Raw genomic sequence first — 18747 nt, 5'->3', positions numbered from 1 at the left:
GAAGGCAGGAGGGTGGGGTCTTCATCTTGGCCACCACAGGACCCTCCCTACCAGCCTGGCAGCTCCCTACTGAATGGCTCCCTACCCAGCCTGAGGAGGAAGAGCGAGATGCTTCCAGTCCCAAACTAGTCCTCTGAGAGGGTCCAGCTGTCATTGCCCTTCCTGGTCCTTCCAAATCCCTGAGCCCCTCTGCAGCCCAACCCCAGGGTCCACCCTGTGGAGGTGGATTTGCATATCTGAGAGTGAAAAAAATTCTGCTGCAGAGGCTCAGTACCACCAGAGCTGCTGAGCCCCCTTTTGTCTGTTTGAGTAAGAGCTGGCTAAAGGCTGAAGGATAATTAGTCCCCCGTGGGCAACGCAGTCCCCCCTCCTTGAAGATTTAAAGGCACAGCCCACATGCTCAAGCTACTTGGGTCTCAGCCCCTTCCCCCACAGGCCCTCCCCGCCCCCTTGACTCCGCCCTGAGGAGGGGACAGCAGCCGCTGGCAGGAGCCGATGAATGAGCATTTTATCTGATTAAACTGGGAGTGAACTGGCTGGTCTCCATTATCTGCGGACTTGATTGGATATTTAGCACCAAGTGTGTGTGTGTGTGTGTGTGTGTGTGTGTGTGTGTGTCTGCACACATGGACTGGGCTATTCTAGTCTGTGTGTCAGGAGGAAATTGGATTGTACTGAAAAACATTTAATCTGAACTCAGGAGTGCACCCTGATAGAGTCACCAAGCTAGGGGTGAGGGTTGGGGGAGGGACAGTTCTGTCTTTAGCCCTGGACAAGAGGGACTCCAGCCCTGGGCCCCGTGGGTTGGAAGGTCCTGCTCTGGCCCTCCTTGGGGCACAACCCTTCCCATGGGGTGAGGAGTTGGTGGTCCTAAGGCGGATGTGCCCACCTGGAGCCTGTGCCCGCTTTAGACCTCACCCTGGGTCACTGGGATCCTGGCACTCCCCTGCTTCCAGGGCCTGTCCTCCTGCAGGTGGCAGTATACCCTTATGCACTCGAAAGAGCTCGCAAAGTCTCATAGGTGTGGGACTGAAATTGTGCTGAGAAGAAAAGGGGGCGGGTGGGGTTGAGGGGTGGGGGCCTGGGAGTGGCTCTCCCCACACTGCCAGGGGCCAGTGTGGAAGCTGAGAATTCTTTGAGGTTGTTCATAAGGTGTATTTATTGAGGTAGAGGAATGGAACATATTTAGGAGTTTGCTAGCTTCTGCTTGATTTGTATTTTAATTACCTGGGGTTTGGACATATGGTATGTAGGCCTTGCTTGTACTCTCAAATGTTCCAGGTGGGCCTCGGCCGGGGGTGGGGGCTGCAGCCACAGAGCTTGTCTTGGTGTTTACTAGGAAACTGAGGCAGCTCTTCCTCCCTGATAGGCTGGGAAGATGGTGAGTCAAGCTCGCCAGGCTCCTGACCTCCAAGTGACCAGGCTCGGCCAAGGCTCAGGCACTGGACTGGAGACCCTAGACATGTGTTGGACCAAGACTCCCCCTCAGTCTTGTCTGGTGGCCCTGGGAGGGTTATTGTGCTACCAGCAGGTTCCTCTCCTATGAAGTGGGGATGATAATTGTATGTTCCTTTTCAGGCTGGAGCGAGGATTACATGAGATTATGACCAAAGTTCTGGGTGCAGAGTAAGAGCTCAGTGAATCTTGATGAGAACACTTAGTGTTATTAAAATGAGTGCTAAGGTTGGGCTGGGCTTGCAGAGTACAGAAGGGACCAGCCCCATTTCCCAGGTTAGCAACTCTTTCTCCCAGTCGCTTCTGGTTCTATAGTCCACCTCACTCTCACCAATCGATGATTCAAGCCCTCAGTAATTTATGGCCTCATCATCTTGGCTTTAGTTACCGAGAGCACTCCACTCTTGCCTCGCCCACCCACCATTTAATTAAAGATGGACAGCAAGACTTGGCAGCACCAGCCATTTCACTAAGGAGCAGCACCAGGAGGCCGTCCAGCCTCTGCCTGCCTTGTTTGCTGGGATGAAAGAGGAAATTGTCAAGACCAGGCTCCTCACTCCACAGGAGGGGAGACGGAGGCCCAGGAGGGGAGGGGTCAGTCAGGCTGACTCCTCAAGTCAGAACTGACTCAATGTCTCCCGATGCTCCTCCTGCCCAACACTCTCTCTGCAGTAATTTTCTCTCTCCCTGGGTGGCCTCTGCCCAGAGTGACCTCGTTCTCATCTCCTCTGAGCCTGATCTTCTGGGTACTTAGGGCAGGCCCTGATTTGGCCAGTCCACTCACTACTCCACCTATCCCATCCGTTCTTTCCCCCACACCGCTGAGACTCTCTCATCCTTCACTGCAGGGAGGCATTCACTCCATCAATACAGATAAAGAAACTGAGGTCCAGACAGGGAAGGGACTAGCCTGGGGCCCCACAGTGCCTTTTGGTGAGACCCCAGGCCAAGCCTGGAGAGAGACAGGCGCACACACACTAACTAGTAATTCCCACTCAACAGATCAACAGATTCCTCTTGCAGGAACAAGAGGAATTTCGTTTCCCTTCCACCAACGAATCAAAGATCTGTGATGATTTCATACTAACCACCACTGCCGCTTGGTTGACTTTTCTCTCTTGCTTATCACAGTGACATCTGCAGACTACCTTAGCATTCTGTAGAAAGTGTGCCCTGCCTGGGGTGGGAGTGGATGGGGGTTACGATTAGGTAGACCCCCTCTGAGCTCCCACAATCCCCTGAGGACCCTGGGCCCCAGTCCTGACCACTCCCCACTCCAGCTATTCTTGATGAGTCTCCCTGCTGAATTGGGACTTCTTGAGGACAAGGACCCTTGTACGGACCCTTATTTTTATGTGACTGTCACATATCTTGGGAGTGAACTTCTGGAAAGAGGGTCAGAGGGAAACGCCTGGGTGAGTTGTGCTGCCTCCCCTCATTCCGCTCGATCTCAAGGGATCCCACCAACACAATGACTATTAACAAGCCTCCTGCAAAGTGCAGAAGTGGACAGCCCTTTACAGTTTCCAATGCATTGCCATCCACTCTCCTGTTAGTCTTCTCAAAAGCCTCAAGAGGTGGGGAGAGCATTTCCTCTACTTAACAATGAAGAGACAGGATCAGAGAGGTCGAGTGATTTATTCAAGGCCACACAGCTCTTGGGTGGTGGAAATGGGACTCATGCCTGCTGGGGCTGCACAAATGAGTGGAGGAATCTGTGGAGCAAGATAACCAGACTTGGCACAGAGTAGATGCTCAAAACCCTGGTTGAACAAATGAATGAATGCATGAATGAATGAGTAGGCACATGTGCCAGAATACAAAGTCAAGAGGGAAGGGAGAGAGAGCTGGGGGTCTGGGGAGGTTGGGGGCACTAGACACTTTTGCTACCTGTGCTCATGTGACCCCTTCCTGGCTCCTAAAGCACTGCTCATCCTTGGCGTTTCAGTACTTCCTCCTTATCCCCTGTGGTGATGCTCCTTTTCATGCTGTCTCACTTCCCTTGGCCTTTGCAGACTTCTCCTCAGTGGGGCTGGGGGGCTTTCTCTACGGACGCCTCACCTCTCCAGGCCCATCCCTAATGTCTGTAGTGCCCAGTACAAGAACAGAAATGGAGGCTCCCAGCATGTGCCCTCTGCAAATAGCCATTGCTTCTTGGGCCTCAGGGTGCACCCCTGCAAAAGTATTCAACCCTTAGAAGTGTAGACTTAAGCTTGCATAGTCCTCAGAAGCAGGTTCAGGCCAGGCGCGGTGGCTCACACATGTAATCCCAGCACTTTGGGAGGGCGAGGCAGGTGGATCACTTGAGGTCAGGAGTGTGAGACCCGCCTTGACAACATGGTGAAACCTTGTCTCTACTAAAAATACAAAAATTAGCTGGGCCTGGTGGTGGGTGCCTGTAATCCCAGCTACTTGGGAGGCTGAAGCAGAAGAATCACTTGAACCTGGGAGGTGGAGGTTGCGGTGAGTCGAGATCGCACCATTGCACTCCAGCCTGGGTAACAGAGCAAGACTCCATTTCAAAAAACAAGAAGAAGAAGGAGGAGGAGGAGGAGGAAGAGGAAGAGGAAGGAGAGGAGGAAGAGGAGGAGGAAGAAGCAGGTTCAGGCCCATTTGGGGGTCTTGGGTACTGACAGAGTGTTCTAGAAGTGTGGAGCTTGGGATCTGGGGCACATTTACCTGGCCAGGTGGGGAGGGACAAGGCTGGAGGAGTGTGAGTTGGCCCTCTAAATCAGCCTAGGTACCTGGCCAAGTCGGTCAGGAAGACAGGCCCACCGGAGTGGCCCATAGCTTTGCCTGGCAGAGCAGCACCAGGCTCCCCACCAGCTCCAGGGCCGGGGGCTGGGGGTGGGAGTCGAGAAGCCCACACACATGTGCAGCGCATGTGGAGTGGGGGAGGGGACTGGCCTGCAGGGGGCCTTGCTCAGCCGCTTGCACACACCAAGAGACAATAAATCGAGAAACACTTAATCTCTCTGCAAATTGAAATGGAGCCGTAAATATCTGCTGCATCCCAGTAGCTGAGTTATGAGTCTCGTTTATTAATCTCTTTAGTCTCAGGTGATGGATGGAGAAGGAGAATGGCCCACTGAGACTCCGAGGGATGGGGGAAGGAGGGAGGAGAAGTGGGTCAGGGGTCTGGAAACAGTCCTGCCAGAGAAAGGGTCAGAGGGAGAGGCCTGGGGGATTTTTGCATCCTTTTTATGCTCAGCCTTGATCGCAGGGCCCCACGAACACAGTGACTATTAAGACTCCTGCAAAGTGGACAGCCCTTTACAGTTTCCAACACACTGCCCCTCATTCTCTTGTTAATCCTCCCCATCGTCTCAAGAGGTGGACAGGGTGACAATATTCCCTCCACTTAACAGTGAAGAGACAGGATCAGAGAGGTGGAGTGATTTATCCAAGGTCACACAGCTCTGGAGTGGTGGAGTTGGAACATAAACCTGCAAGAGCTACGCAGATGAGAGGAGGGGTCTGCAGAGGGAGGTAACAGACACATGTGGGATGTGATCCTTATTTCTTCCTTTCTACTCTTCTCCCCTCCCTCCCTTCCTTGCTAAAATGCTTGGTAAGCACTGTATGTGATTGTGTTTAGGAATTGGAGAGGAAAAGGTCAGAGTTGGGGGAGGGACAGGAAGGGGAGAAGAGCTGGTGAGTGTTCTCAGCCATGGCTCAGGTCTGTTGCCCCGTCTTAAGTATTTATTTGTAGGACCCCCTCCAGCCCCTGTCAGCATGTGGTGCTCCCAGCTGAGGGCCTGCAAGAGTGCAGGGGAGGAGCTGAGGAGGGTTGGGGCCCTGAGAAGGCTTCCTGCCTGTAGGGAGCTGGGCCTGGGTAGGAGCTTGTGAGTGTGTGCTGCACAGAACAGGGATACTTGGAGAGGTGACTGGGAGAGAGGACAAACCCAGAAAATGGGGTAGTCATGCTGGGCAGTAGAGTCAGGGGCTATGGAGACGGAGGAAGGGCAGCAGGAAGGCTGGGGTGGCCAGTGTTTTGGGAACATGTCTTGTGGCTGGTGTGGGATGGCCTGAAGGGGACACTGAGTCAGGGGCATCTGTTTGGAGGCCATTGGGTGGACCCTGGTTGGTTCTGCTCTCTTTGTCTCTGTCTCACTCCCTGTTTCTCTCATAGTTCCTCAGTCTCTCTTGATTCCAAAGGATCTGGGGCCTGGGTCCTCTTGTACTCCCAGGCCCTGGGTGACCCTGCTCCCAGGCTGGGCTTGGTGCCTGAACCAGTGGCCCTGGGGGGCCTGCGTATTCCTGTTCCTGAGTGCCAATCCCAGGCTCCCGAGGCTTTGCAATGTCACCACCCTAGGCGGATGTTCCTGCTGCTTGTTGCCACCAATGTGGGCAGTGTGCAGGGGTGGTCCGAGTCCCTTCCCTGGTGACTGGCTGCTGGCAGCCTCAAAAGACTCCTGCTCAGAGTTCATCACCTTCCACCAGGTGGTGCTGAGGAGTGGAGGCCGGGTCTGACTGCTGACGTCCTCACCAGGCTGCAGACCCCATCCTGGGTGTGGGCCTGGGGGCAGGACCAAGGCTCCAGCCACAGTGCAGGAGCCCCAGGGCACTCAGGAACATCTGCTCCAACCTTCTGTGCTGTCAGAGACAGGAACTGGGGCCCAGAGAGGGGAAGGAAGTTCAAGGTCACTTCCAGGAGCAGTGGGAGCACTGTGAGTGCAGGGACAGCATGGAGCTGGGCCGGGCTAGGCAGGGGGCTGTGCCCTGTGGATGAGGGAGGTTGACAGGGTAGAGGGTGTGGCAACCTCCAGTGGGGCAGACCTGGGGCAGGGGAGGTTTCCGTGCCATGTAGGGTGGCCACCATCCAGGTTTGCCTGGGACTGTCTTGGTTTAAGCACTGAACACCTCATAGTCTGGAAACCCCTCAGTCTTGGACAGGCAGGGATAGGTGGTTACCCCAGGGCCATGCCAGCTGGACAGAAAGGACTAGGCTCAGGGTATCTCTGGTACACAGCCAGCCGCCCTTTCTGGGGGGCCTCACCTCTCCCATCTGATCCTGAGGGGCAGGTAGGGCAAGCACCTCTTCCATGCTAAGATGGAGAAACCAAGGCACATGGTCACCCAGAGTCCCCAGAGCACCTCTCTGCCTGCCTGCGAGGAAAGGGGTCCCTGTGCTGGGAGGCTTGCCTTCCTGAGGACTGAGCCCACCTCTGGCATAGTGGGACTTGACAGAGGCCACAGCTTCCCTGGTCCTCCTTCCTCTCTGTGCTCATTATCTGGGGCTATCTCTGCTGAAGTCAACTTACACCTCCAGAGCAGGGTAAGTGGGGTGGGGGCAGCTGGGGAAGGGGATTTAGAGAAACTGAGGGATTAAGGCTGAATTGTTCTAGGGTCTAGCAGACTCAAGAAAGGAAGAGAAACAAAAGCGGCATGCTCAGAGGGGGCGGGGATGTGGAGGAGACAGGTGGAGGGAGGGGGGAAAGGCTTTCAAAGACAGAATGAAAGAAATGAGTTATTCCAGCGTGAGGAGGTTGGAAAAACTCCACTGAATCTTTTAACAACCCTTGTCAATTATTCATCTCCTGGTATGAGGGCCCTCTGGTCTGCCACAAATCTCCTCTGAGCAAGGCAGAAGGAGGGAGGGAAACAGAGGAGTCAGAGAGAGAGAGAGGAGAGAGAGGTGGAGAGAGAGAGCGGGGGAGGGTGAGAGAGAGAGAGAGAGCGAGCAGGAGAGACAGGCAGAGAGACAGGAAGAGGAGGGAAGTGACCCTGTCCTTGAATTTCTGTGCTGGAAACAACACTGAATACACACTTCTTTCATAGTAAATGAGCACATCTGCCTTTCTTTATCCAAAGCATAGCCTGCCTCCTCCAGGAAGACTTCCTTGCTTGCCTCTCCCCCTATCCACCACCTCCCCAACTCTCTCTCATTCACTGAGGGCTCACTAGGTGTGTCCAGGAGTGCTGGGTAAGTGTGGCAGTTAAAAATCTACATTGTCCCAACCATGCCTCTCCTTTGCCTGTTCATCCACCACCAAATATTTACTGTGTGCCTACTCTATGCCACTAATCGTCTCCCTGGGTATGGCTTACTCTTGTCCACTGGGGAATTCTCAGAACTGAGGTCCTTGATCTCTTTGTCCCCATGTCCCTGCCCCAGCTGGACACAGGGCTGGGCACATGGCAGGGTGGAGAGTTCTGATTTTCTGATGGACTGGAGGAATGGGGAGTCCAGGCACATGGCAGGTGTTTCAGAAGCCCTTTGTAGTGGAAGTTGGTCCATCTAGAGGTGGCATGGAGCCCCCTTGCCTTACCTGCTCCCCTCCTGGCATCGGGAGACATGGCCTGGCTCCACGTGAGGTGGGCTCAGGGTGCCCAGAGAGTGGAGGGCAGATGCTCACAGGTTGTTGACTATTTGGAGAGTTGCTGTGTTCAGGATGAACCTTAGCACCTCACTCTTCACACTCACTTACAGGCTCACCTCTTCCCAATGGCTTTCTGAGCTGCTCAGAAGGGAGATAAGGCTTCCTCTACCTCTGCCTGAGGCCCTACACTCGACCCAAGACCATACCCATGGGACTTGACCCCGGTGGATCCACCCAGGACCAGAGTGTTGAACCATGTTAACCACACGGAACTTGAAAGCCTGCATCAAAACTAAGTGTTCCAAGGTGAGAAGAAATGGTTGGGTTGCAGCCTGGAAATGAAGTAGATCAAGGGCACATCCAAGGGCAGGGAGCCACAGTGGGTTTAGTGAACCATGGGGGTGGGACAGGCAGGACCAGGGGCAGCGGGCAGCATTGCACAGAGAGGCATAGACCTCTTCTTCTCCACTCTCATCCACTCCCAAGGTGCTTTTCTCTCCAGAAAATTGTTCAATTTCTTATTAAGCTGAAGTAGGATCTGAAGGGAATCAGAGATAAAATTGTTTTTCGGGCTCTGGGGAATGCATGATGAGACTGGATATAGACAAACACACTCCGGAAATCAGGGGAGGCCAAGAGGCTCAGCCGGAGACAACGGCCCAGCATGAGGGAGACAGTTCTTCATTCGGCTACTATGCAACCACTGCCATGTCACTGGTGCCTGCTGCTCGCCCTGGGACCTGCTGCCGGCCACCGCTCCCTGGCCGCGTGTCCAGGAGCCGCACACACTGTGACCGTGCCATTGTTACTCAGTTGTGTCCCAGTGCTACTACTCTGTACGTCTGCCCACAGCTTCCACACTGTGCTCCGTACTCATTCCTATGATTGCACCCTCCTGCAGTGCAGGGTTGTGTGACATGATTCTACAGCTTGGGTCTATTGTTATGCAACGACACTCCACTGCTCCATGGCCACGTTCGACTGCTTGTCACTGTACCTCGTGGTTGCTTGAGTTCATCCATTGCTATGTAATTTTGTTTGGTTGCTATGGAACAGTGACCCATTGCTACACAGCTAAGCTACCTGTGCTTGTCATGGAGCCGTACACTGTTGCTACCCACCCACGTTCTATTGCCTGTAACTGGGATCTACCGGCCATGTGAACATGTGTGTCTGGGTCCTGCTATGATCCTTCTGGGCTCTGGCCAGTGGGTAGGAGCTGGGGCTGGGGGCTGGGTCTCTAGGCCCCCTCTAGGGCAAAGTGTCAGAGGTAGAAATAGCCAGCCTGGTAAATCTGAGGAGAGTGAGAGAGTGAGAAGGAGAAGGCGAGTGAGAGAGGGAGTGAGAGAGAGAAATGAGTTGGGGGACCGAACCAGTGGTGAGAGGATAAACAAGGACGTAGCCAAGAGTCAGGAACAAAGAGGGGCAGGGTGCCTGGAGCAGAGTGGGATGGGCCAGGGAGAGGGACATACCCACTGCCCTGGATACTCTGTGAGTCTCTGGGGGACCCGATGGTGCCAGGTCGACTGAGCATGCAGGCCTCCGTAGCATCCAGTATTTCCTTGGCTGGATGCAAGGCAGCATGAGATTGCCATGTCAGGAAGCCTTGGGCAAGCCCATTCCTACCCATCCCTGGGCCACCTCATTGCCACCCTTTGTAAAATGAGAGAATCAGTCTAGATACTTTCTAAGGTTCTTTCTGATTCTCTTGCTGTCCAGCCAGGGGTTCTATTCCATTTCCCAACTAGGATTTACCAGCATCTCTCTTGGGCCAGGCCTGGGCAGGGCTCTGGAGCCCAGAGGCGAGTAAGTCAGTAAAATAAGCCCTTTAGTTCAAGGGCTGGATGGTGGTGGCTGAGTGGCCCTAACCCGATAGCAAACCAGGGCTAGCAGCCAGTCCTTAAGGCCTCACCTAGTGTCCAGCAAGAGGGAGGGTAGAGGGACCAGGAACACTCTCTCTTGGTGAATGAGCCACTGATGGGCATGCTGGAGGTGATGCCCAGGGTGGGCATGCTTGAGTGAGTTCTCCATCAGACCCAGCTCACCTCACAACACCTCTGCAGTTTGTGGGTATTGGGTATCACTCAGAGCCTCCCAGAACTCCGGCCTAGCACGCTCAGGCCACTTCCTTCTCTCCTCACTCCTCTGTCACTGACAATGGTTACTGTTGCTTAAAAATACTTCCTCCTGGCTGGGCGTGGTAGCTCACACCTGTAATTTCAGCACTTTGGGAGGCCGAGGCAGGCGGATCACCTGAGGTTGGGAGTTCGAGACCAGCCTGGCCAACATGGTGAAACCTTGTCTCTACTAAAAATACAAAAATTAGCCAGGCATGGTGGCACGTGCCTGTAATCCCAGCTACTCGAGAGGCTGAGGCAGGAGCATTGCTTGAACCCGGGAGGCGGAGGTTGCAATGAGCTGTAACTGCACCACTGAACTCCAGCTTGGTGACAGAGTGAGACTCAGTCTCAAAAAAAAAAAAAAAAAAAAAGCAAAATTAGCCATGCATGGTGTCGCATGCCTGTAATCCCAGCTACTCAAGAGACTGAGGCAGGAAAATCTCTTGAACCCAGAAGGCAGAGGTTGTGGTGAGCTGAGATCACACCATTGCACTCCAGCCTGGACAACAAGAGCGAAACTCCATCTCAAAAACAAACAAATGAACAAACAAACAAAAACCCAAAACACACTTCCTCCTAATGGTTAACCTTGACTTCTCAAGCTGCAGCCTGGTCCCATCTCTTTTGGTTTAATTCTTAAGAGAAAATCAAGACTTGCCCGCTACCCATGTTATTCTAATATTCTTTCAGATGTTGAAAACACTGTTTATATTGCCCACCTATCAGATCCATTCTATATTTAAAGGCCATTTCTTCCTCCACTCTGTTTTTTGCTCTCTGCTCCTCCTCTACCATCATCATCACCATCATCATCATCATCATCAACATCAAATTTTATAAGCACAGTGCAGACTCCAATCCAACCCACCCCACAATTTGTGTCTCACTTCCCACAAACAAATCCATGGTCTTAAGACATCTGTATCTGGTTTCTCTCAAATAATCCAGACTCTCAGACCTACTGACCTCCGTTCAGACCTTGGATGCTTTACCAGCAGACTGCAAATGAAGGACTCCCTGCCATGCCCAGTACCAGGAGCAGGGCTGGGTACTTCCTCCTCCTTGGTTGTGCTGTGTCAGTGCCCAAGTGACTGATGTGAGAGGCTTGTCCAGCCAGGAGGTGCTTGAGGCTCCTGCTCCCAGAGGTAGTGTGAGTCAGGGGCTGAGGTCTGCATCCTTGGGGGAAGGTGGAGGCTTAGCTTGGGGAGGGCTGAGGCTTGGCTGGTTGGCCCCTCCTGGGCAGCTGAGCAGGAGAGGTTGCTCTGAGCCCTCCGCAGGGCTGAGACTGGGGAGGAACGCCTTCTTTCTCCTCCCTTCCCATGTGCCTTTCCCTGTGATGGCACCTTCCCTTTTCTTTCTTTCCTGGCCTGTTTTTTCTTTTCTTTTGTTTTTTCTCTTGAGACGGGGTCTTGCTCTGTCACCCAAGCCGGAGTACAATGGCACGATCATAGCTCACTGCAACCTCGACCTCCTAGGCTCAAGTGATCCTCCTGCCTCAGGTTCCTGAGTAGCTGAGACTACAGACATGCAACAACATATTCGGCTAATTTTTTGAATTTTTTGTAGAGACAGGATCTCACTATGTTGCCAGGGCTGATCTCAAACTTCCGAGCTCAAGTGATCCTCCCACCTCAGGCGGCCCACGTGGTGAGATTACAGATGTGGGCCATGCACCTGGCCTTTCTTCCTTTACTACCTCTGCTTAGAGGCACAAGAAGGGGGAACCACGGGGCCAGGATGTGGAGAGGGCAGGAGGAAGTGGCTTATTCATGCTGCCCCAAATCTCCAAAGATAGGGTTTTTAAATTTTCAATGCAGTTTATGGCTGAGCTGGATGTTGATCCCAAGGGCTGTTTCCTCAAGGGCCAGAGGTGACAGGAGGAAATCGTAAAGATGGCCTATGAGTGCTGTGGTGCATGAGCAGGACGGCCCTGCTCCCAGGTGGGCAGGGGTGCTCATGTGGAAGAACCCTGGGCATGCCCAGCAGACAGCCAGCCTTCCTATTCGTTTGATGGGACACGTTCCAGAAAGGTGCAGAAGTGCCAGGGGAAGATGAGGAGGCTGTTGGTGGAGGAGGTCAGGTCCTGGGAGGGGGATGGCTTGGACTTCCCTATGGACTGGTGGCCTTGTCTGGGGCCTTTTCTCAAGATCTTCCAGAGCAGCGTTTCCCATGGGACCCGCTGTGGAAGAAGGGAGGAAGCCACCCAAGAATTCAGCCATGGTTACTGGGTAGCACCTCCCTGGACTGTCTCTTTGGTAGCCCATTCTTTAGTGCTCTGCATCAAGGGCTGAGACCCAGCACTGACTCCTCAGCAAATTAGGATGTCACTTTGGCCACCTCCACCAGCCCTTTCTGAGCATCTGCTCAACCGGCAACAGGAAGACACAGCAGCTCCCATGATCAAGGACACAGACTCTGTCACCAAAATTGGTGTCCTCTATTATTCATATTCATATTATTATTATTATTATTATTATTAGAGATGGATTTTCACTGTTGTTGCCCAGGCTGGAGTGCAATGGCGCAATCTTGGCTCACCGCAACCTCTACCTCCCGGATTCAAGTGATTCTCCTGCTTCCACCTCCTGAGTAGCTGGAAGTATAGCCATGCACCACCATGCCTGGCTAATTTTGTATTTTTTTAGTAGAGACAGGGTTTCTCCATGTTGGTCAGGCTGGTCTCAAACTCCCGACCTCAGGTGATCCGCCCGCCTTGGCCTCCCAAAGTATTGAGATTACAGGCGTGAGCCACCATGACCAGCTGGTGTCCTCTTTTTTTGAGCCCCAGTTTCTCCCGTTATAAGTGAAAATGAATCTCTTAAAGGTGCTTCCCACTACCCAGTGGCCGTGCACCTCAGGAAGTTCTGGGTTGATGCCTACACACCTAAATGGAACCCTGGCTTCCAAGTGTTGCATGTGTTTGTTTTGAAAGAAATTACACGGGAGTTCCACTCAAAAGGTGAAGAGACCCTGCAAATGAAGAAGCCACAGCTCCCAGCAGTTTGACTTCGGGGTAACTCACATGCAGAGTGTGCCTAAGGGGAGGTCTGCTGGCCACCTGAGGCATGAACCAGTCCTGCAGATGGCAGTTAAGTCCCCTTCCCATGGCTTGTCACTGCCCCGGCCCTTCCCACCTGGGGAGAGACACTCACTGTGTCGCGGGACGTCTCAGGCACCAGAGGCTCCTCCTCTACTTCCCGTGGCATGGACGTGCTCAAGTCCATTGTGGAGCTCACTGTGTCCTTGGACCAGGACTCTTGGATGGTTCCCAGCTTCTCATCTAGGATCTTGGGGTCCAAGGTAGGAAGAGCCTTGCTGTTGTTTGGTGTCAAGAAGTTTTCTGGTCTCTGAGAAGAGAAGGTGCAGATAAACTTTGGAACAGGCTCCTTCTCTCTGCCCATCTACCATAAGCACACCTTCTACACCCCAAGCCTCTCCTCCTCATGGCTCAGGAGGCCCTGCATGGCTGGCCCGTGCACACCTCCTACCATCTACCCTTGCTCACTGGGCCCCAACTACATGGCCCTTGCTGTTCCTCCAACAAGCCAAGCTCTCTCCTGCCTCAGGGCTTTGGCATTTGCTGTTCTTTTCCTGGAGGTCCTCAGGATCTTTACGTGGCTGTCTCCTTCTTATCATTCAAGTCTCAGCCCAAATGTGACCTGCTCAGAGGGTTCCTGCCCTTTGAGATAGAGGCCCACTCTATCTAAAGTAATCCCAGTTCCAATATACTCTCTATTCATTTATCCCATTTTACTGTGTTCATAGCACTTACTCTACCAGAAAATTTAAAAATGCATTTACTTCTTAACTGCCTCCCCATGAGTCCCATGTCAGCAAGGAACCCTGTCTATCCCTAGTGTCTGGTTCATTGTAGGCACTCAATACATTTTTGGTGGAAGAATAAATGAACTATGCCATCTCTGACACCCAAACTTGGTGCAGCAACAACAGCTTCTAAAATCCTCTACTCTTTTGACACCCTTTGCTCTGTAGACCTATTTTCCATTTCATCTCCTCTATCATCCTTCAATCTTACCACCCATTAAGCAGAGAGTCTCTCCTCTCTGTATATTCTGATGAGCCTTCATCTCCCTCCGTGTTCTTTTCCTGTTCTCCTTCTCCCTTGGCAGGATTATCACTCTCATGTGTCTAAAGTCTGATGCCACTCAAATACCAGCCTCCCCACCACCCAAGGATGCCTTGACGTCTCAGCTCACACTGACTTGTAGATTTTCTGAGTTCTTCTGATCTAGCAGTTGGCTGTCTGTGCTTTCATGTTGCTCTCTAAACCATTTTTGTTTTTCTTTTCTTTTCTTTCTTTCTTTTTTTTTTTTTTTGAGACAGAGTCTTGCTCTCTTACCCAGGCTGGAGTGCAGTGCCATGATCTCAGCTCACTGCAGCCTCCACCTCCTGGGCTCAAGCAATTCTCCTGCCTTAGCCTTCTGAGTAGCTGGGACTACAGGCATCCGCCACCACACTTGACTAATTTTTGTGTTTTTAGTAGAGATGGGGTTTCACCATATTGGCCAGGCTGGTCTCGAACTCCTGACCTTGTGATCTGCCTGCCTCGGCCTCCCAAAGTGCTGGGATTACAGGCATGAGTCATTGTGCCTGGCTGCTATTTTTGTTTTTGTTTTTTAAATAAAACTTGAAGTTCCTTGGGCTTAGGGACATGTCTGTGCTCCCTTTGGGGAGGGGTTACTTTAAAGCCCTGTTGGAAATTCATGGTTGTCTCTAAAACATACTCATTGTTCAAAGAATCATGCAGTCCTAGGGTTTTCAGGGACCTCAAAGGTGAGCCAGTTCCACCCTGCACCAGCTGTTGGAATCCTCTCTTGGGTGCATAGCAGACAAATTATTCCACTGTCTGGAGTCTTGTGCTAGAAATAAATAGAGCAACGGGCACACTGCCAACTCGTACAGATGCGCTCAGAGTTAGAGGTGCCCTGGTGTTTGACCCTGAACAACCAGAGAGGGAATGAGTGCAGGTGGGCCTCTTTTTAAGTGGTTCTTCTATAGGAAAGTCCATGCATACTAACTCAATGAATTGGGACAAGGACCCTTCACTTTACCACTGAAATTCTTTAAGTAATTATTCTTTTATGCCACTTTCAAATAAACTTTGCTGTGCAGAAATTCATTAAGGCGAAGACGTTTCTGGCAATGTCTATAGAGTAAGGGACAGTCACACAAGTACACAGAGGCATTTGGCTAAGTCTGGGCTCTATATCCCCCAATTCCCCATCAAATGGGTGCAAACTAGACAACGCCAAAGAGAAAGCAGCTATAACAAGACTCTGGGAATGGGAAGAGTGGGACACTGGGGGACCCCGAGGCTGACTTTGGCAGGCCACCTACTGCACTTCATGATCAAGACTCCTGGGCCTGTTTTGTCTGTGGGCATCAGGCCTGGCGGTCTCTCCCACCTGGTCCTCTCAGTAGCTATGGCTCATGGAGGGCGGGTTTCACTTGGAGGTTCCCCACTGACGTGAAGACACCCAGGGTAGCATCTGAGTCAGATGGTTTAGAGTTTTTGGGCCATGTGTTTTAGACAGGAAAGAATACCACATCTGTCTCCTTCTCAGAACAGCTGAACACCAGATTGACTGCAGAGGAAGAGCTACAAAATGCATATTGGGTGGATGGATGAATGGGTGGGTGGATGAATGGATGGATGAATGCAGGAGAGAATGAAGGAAAGCATAAATACAGGGCAAAGACCATCTTCCCATTGACCAGGTGGCCCCTGGGGCTGGGGTGAGATGCTGATTCAGGACCTATAATGACATTTCTGCTCATTTCCAGGCAGAAAGCCAATCTCCATGCCCTGGATTTCATAGACTGCCATCTAATCCAGTTAGGAGAGGAAGTAGAAGTAATGAAATCAAGGGAGAGGTCTCTAGAGGTGCCCCCATCAGTACTGAAAGCAGGGACAATTGCAAGGGAGTTCCCTCCCCCACAGCCTGTCTCCCTGACATCCACTCAGTGTGGCCCCAGCACCAGATGGGTCAATGCAATAACCCAGAGCTGACGTTTACTGAGCCCCTGGTCAGAGCTGAGCTGGGCACTCACCAGGTACTTTTATGTGGATTCTGAAATTTACCATGTGTAATCCATTTAATTTCATCACAAAGCTAAAATAAAGGTAAGAACAACCCCTCAGTCCAGACCAGTGCCTTTACCCTATCAGTCTCTTAGGGGGTGATGTGGGGGTGGGCTCTGCGAAGGAGGGCAGGCAAGGCAGAGTATCTATGGACTTTAAGTCTATCCTGCCCATCCCTGCTCCAGCCACCCTTCCTGTAGTGCCTGCCAGACTCAATGGTTCTGTCCTGCCCTACCCTGGGGTTGACCCTGGCCAGGATCTGCTGCCATGGCTGCTCCATGCCTGTACCTCCCCACCCTGCATGTCTCTGCCCACCTTCCCATTCCCCTGTCCCATTCAACTTTGCCAGGATCCATCTGGCCTGGGATTTGGAGGCAAGGTGGAGAGGTAACTTTTATAGTGAAATCTTTAGACCTCTAAACAGCACAGATCCTGCAGGGCACATCAGAGGGAGTTACTTTTGTCATGTGAGGTGAGGGGCACCAAGAGACCCATCATGTCTAAATTCTCCCTAATAGTTCTCCTTCTTTAGGGTCAGTTTTACATCTCCAGACTCCACAGCTTCAATCAGCTCACATTTGGGGGAGGAAATTATGCCCTCACCCCCTTGCTTCTCAAGGAAGGGAGCTTGCCTGAGACCACAGAGAGGGCCAGGCTGCTCGAGACCATAGAAAGAGCCAACCCATAGGAGATGGTGAGTCAGTGAAGGGTGGGGAGAGCCTTGGAGACTAACTCATCCCAAGACTAACTCCTCTTAATCAAGCCCAGCCTTGCCTCACTCTCCTTTCCTCCAGGTAGGGTGGAAGCTGCTGGCCCACCCCACAAGCCTGCGTGTTTGTTTCTGTATTTGACAACCCTTGCCTGCTGGGGCAGCTTAGGGCTGACAAGTGGCCCCTGTCCCTGTGGCTTCGTGTCTGAGGCACATCCTGGTTCATTAAGACTGTAATTGGAGATTGACTTTGAAAGCTCAAAGAGATGCATGGCCACGCACTAGCTCAGACCCAGCATTCAGCCCACTGCTCCCTGTGTTGCTGCATCTGCCCACACCACATATAAGTGCCATGGTTGGGGAGAAGACACGCCTTCCTCACTCCTCCCAGCACTCACTGTTGCTAGCAGAGTTGGGTCTGTAGAGACAGACCAGGCCAATGGCATCACAGGCTTGAGGCTTCTTAGGTCACCTGTCTCCCTCCTCCCCACAACATCCTCTGCCTTCCTCCTACCCATTCCATCCCCTAGATCCCCAGTCATGCAAAATGCAACAGTTCCAGCCTGCCCCGCAATTACAGACTAGCCAGGCTGCAGCTGCTGTCCTTGGTGCTGAAAGTGCCCGCCTTCCGGCCTGCTTGCGTCTCGCCCCGCCCTGAGCCTTCTCGCTGGAGCGCACATGCTCTTAATTCAATTAGCTGGCCCTGAACCCTCCCCAGGGGGCCTGGAGCGGAAACTGACAAATTCTGTTTAACAAAGACATTTGTCCCTCGCCCCGCCGGCTTTGGGCTCTGCCCGCCTGTATCCCGCTCATTAGGTATCTAACAAAGTGAGTCCCAAGAAATCTGCTTCCAATCGCTAGTAATTCAGGAGGCCTGATGCAATTTTCTCCCTGATAAGGGTGTCTCGCCCACTGGCAAGCGCCGTAATGAGCCCTGTACAGCAGCTCCCCGATCAGTCACTGCTTTGTCATTTCCTGTGGCTGCAGTTGTAGGTTCTTATCTCTTCAGCTGTAGGCGAAGCTCAGACAACAGGCCCCTCCAAGAGGGCTTGCTGCCTCCCCTGCATATAGCGAGCCTCATTTATGGCATCCTGCGTGTTCTTGCAGCTGCAGTGGTTTGAAGCTCTGAGTCTGTCTCCCAGCCAAGAAGGACCGCAGTGTTAATCTTTGGTGGGACCATGATTCATTTGCCAGAAAGTGGTGTTTGTTAGAGGGTTAATCCCAAAGCAAGTTGTGAGGCCAGGAGAGCTGAGCCACTGATAAGAATTTTTTAAAATTCTGTTGAGGATTTTAGTATGGAAGTCCTGCCTGTGGCTCAGTGGTTTGACTGTGGGCTCACTCTTGCTACCCTGAAACCTGGCTTTCTGAATTTAATTGTTTCCCTTGGGTTCCCCTATTCTCATGCAGAGAGACTTTTCCAACACAGTTGAGATCACATCCTACTGCTGCTCCAAGACCTTTCTCAGTTTCCTGCCACTTTATGTCAAAGGCCTCACCCTGCACCCTAACACCCAGGTCTTCTACAATGTAGACTTCATCTAGCTTTCTAGTCTCACTGCCCATTACAGTTCCCATATGTCATGTGCTCCAGACACTGTCATGCCTCCATGTCTTTGCATGTGGGGGTCCCTTTGCCTGAAGCACCATTGCTTTGCCAATTTCCAACCCACTATTTGGAACAGAGCTCAAACCATGCCTTTCTGTGACACTTCCCCTGACCTCTGTATACTCAATGCACCAATGTCAACCAGGACCCTTAGTAAGATGGGTGGTAGTGATCTGTTGGGGTGCTTTACTGCTTGCCACAGGTTAGAAAGCTAATAAATGGCTTTGGGAGGCCAAGGCAGGCAGATTATGAGGTCAGGAGTTTGAGACCTGCCTGGCCAACATGGTGAAACCCCATATCTACTAAAAATACAAAAATTAGCTGGGCATGGTGGCGGGCACCTGTAATCCCAGCTACTGGGGAGACTAAGGCAGGAAAATCGTTTGAACCCAGGAGGCAGAGGTTGCAATGAGCCAAGATCATGCTATTGT

General features: G+C 52.3%; 1 protein-coding gene across 1 annotated transcript in view; it reads right to left on the bottom strand.

The window, feature by feature from the left end:
* Positions 1 to 18747, bottom strand: part of CCDC33 (coiled-coil domain containing 33) — a 100543-nt gene that overhangs the window by 27214 nt on the left and 54582 nt on the right. The window contains exon 11 of the mRNA XM_073012302.1: positions 13051 to 13245. Coding sequence (XP_072868403.1) covers positions 13051 to 13245 — 195 coding nt within the window. The remainder of the gene's footprint in view (positions 1 to 13050; positions 13246 to 18747) is intronic.

Source organism: Chlorocebus sabaeus, chromosome 26 (genome assembly GCF_047675955.1).
Source record: "Chlorocebus sabaeus isolate Y175 chromosome 26, mChlSab1.0.hap1, whole genome shotgun sequence".
Taxonomy (NCBI): domain Eukaryota; kingdom Metazoa; phylum Chordata; class Mammalia; order Primates; family Cercopithecidae; genus Chlorocebus; species Chlorocebus sabaeus.
Note: the sequence above shows the minus strand (reverse complement) of the source record. Positions and strands in the feature narration are given on the sequence as shown.